Source organism: Phaseolus vulgaris, chromosome 11, assembly GCF_000499845.2.
Source record: "Phaseolus vulgaris cultivar G19833 chromosome 11, P. vulgaris v2.0, whole genome shotgun sequence".
Lineage (NCBI taxonomy): Eukaryota > Viridiplantae > Streptophyta > Magnoliopsida > Fabales > Fabaceae > Phaseolus > Phaseolus vulgaris.
The window spans coordinates 18,198,057-18,200,025 of NC_023749.2; the positions used below are offsets into that span (position 1 = coordinate 18,198,057).

General features: G+C 44.7%; 1 protein-coding gene across 1 annotated transcript; it reads left to right on the forward strand.

Moving 5' to 3' along the window:
• Positions 1–298: 298 nt before the first annotated feature.
• On the forward strand, positions 299–720 carry LOC137835862 (uncharacterized). Its single transcript, XM_068644599.1, has 2 exons — positions 299–437; positions 494–720. The coding sequence occupies exons 1-2, from the start codon at positions 299–301 to the stop codon at positions 718–720; spliced, it is 366 nt and encodes a 121-aa protein (XP_068500700.1).
• The last annotated feature ends 1,249 nt before the right edge of the window (positions 721–1,969 follow it).

The window sequence follows — 1,969 nt, forward strand, 5'->3', positions numbered from 1 at the left end:
ATTTACAAAGACTTTATTCTTATCTGAAGAGTGGTAGTGAAATAAAAGATTTATTCTTTGTTCACAAATTGGTATCAAAGTTATGGCCACTATAACCAATAATATGTCCCTTCCTAAATTAAAAAAGATGACCAATTATGGCAATTGGAGCATCCAAATGCAAGCCCTTCTAGAATCTTAAGATTGTTGGGAGGTGGTTCAAGAAGGTTTTGAAGAACCAGAAAATACTACTGGTTACTTGGCGGCCCAAAAAAAAGTGTTGAAAGAGACATGATCAAAAGATAAGGCAGCTTTGTACATGTTGTATCGAGTTGTTGATGAGACAATCTTTGACAAGATTGTTGGTGCATCCACTTCAAAGGAAGCATGGGACATCTTGGAAAAGGCATTCAAGGGTGCAGTCCGAGTTACACAAATGCGGCTACAAAATCTACAAGGTAAGTTGGAGGCCATGAAGATGTATCTTGTTGCATCACTCGTGTGCAAACGGTAGCCAATCAACTTAAACGCAATGGAGAAACTCCCACGGATGCAAGGGTCGTGGAGAAGATTCTTCGGTCATTGACGGATGACTTTGAAAATGTTGGATGTGCAATTGAGGAGTCTAGAAACTTGGAAGAGATGACCATTGATGATCTCTCGGGTTCTCTTGAAGCACATGAACAACGAAAGAAGAAAAAGAAGCAAGAAGTCTTGGAGAAGCCTTACAAGCAAAGATGATCATAAAGGAAGAGAAGGTGATGTATGCGCAACATAACCGAGTGAGAGGACATGGACGCGGAGGTCGTGGTCATGGAAACAACAATGAAGAAAAAGGACAAAATTGGTGTGGACGAGGTCATGATCGTGGTGGTTGTTCACATCGTTCAAATGTTGAATGTTACAATTGTGACAAATATGGACACTATGCAAATGAGTGTTATGCCAAGAAAAGAGTTGAAGAAAATGCAAATTTAGTGGAGGAAGATGAGACAAAAGAGGAAGGAATTCTCATGATGGCCAATGAATGCGTCACTCTAGATAGTGACATGATATGATATCTAGACACTGGTGCTAGTAATCATATGTGTGGGCACTGTACCGACCAGGTCATCGGGTGTGATGACGTGGACAAGAGAAAGGTAGGTGGTCAAGAAGTTAACGTAGTCGCCGTATGCAGAAGCGGCGTTCTGCAGTATAAATAATCGGTTATCGCCGAGATGTGTCACTGCCAAGATGGATCATCGCCCAAGAGAAGCATCGCGCAGAAGTAAGACGTCGCCGAGTGTAGACATCGCCCCAAAGTAAGACATCGCCCTAAAGTTGGGTGGTGGCACTGTGGGACCCTCCGCACAGAATAAATGATCGAGTCAAAGGGGCACGTGGCAATGCCCACGTGCTCATTAAAGACGACCGACCGCGCTCAAGTTAGGGCCCAAGTAGCCATAAGATTATACATTGCACTCCAGATGAGGGAAGTCCATGGGCCGGATACGCTAAAATCCTAAAGATAGCGGCCCAAGGACCTTCTCCGAGGAACCCTAGATAATAGCAGCAGCGCAAAGGTAAACCCTAGTTTTCACCTATATAAAGGGCACGAAGAGCCCTAGTAAGGGACACTTTTTCAATTACACAAAGCACTAAACCCTAGTTGTTCTTGACGGCGCACCCAACGGTGAGCACAAGGCAATTAGGGCAACACAGTTTAGCCACACAGTTCCAGTCATTGAGACAATCATACAGTCTCTAGTCATTTTGGTGTTTCTCGCTAGCTGACTTGATCGTCGGAGTGCAAACGGCCGCGAGGGCGCCCCTTTGTTCTTCTTTTTCAAGTACTCATAGACAAGACAGAACGAAGGTGCTCTAGCTCGTGAGGACAAGCCACTCATAAAGACGACCCAGGTCAACCGGCCGGAACATTTGGCACCCACCGTGGGGCTCGATATAAAACATCAGTCCCACCACACAAGTTTTTCAGTTCCAGTTGCAG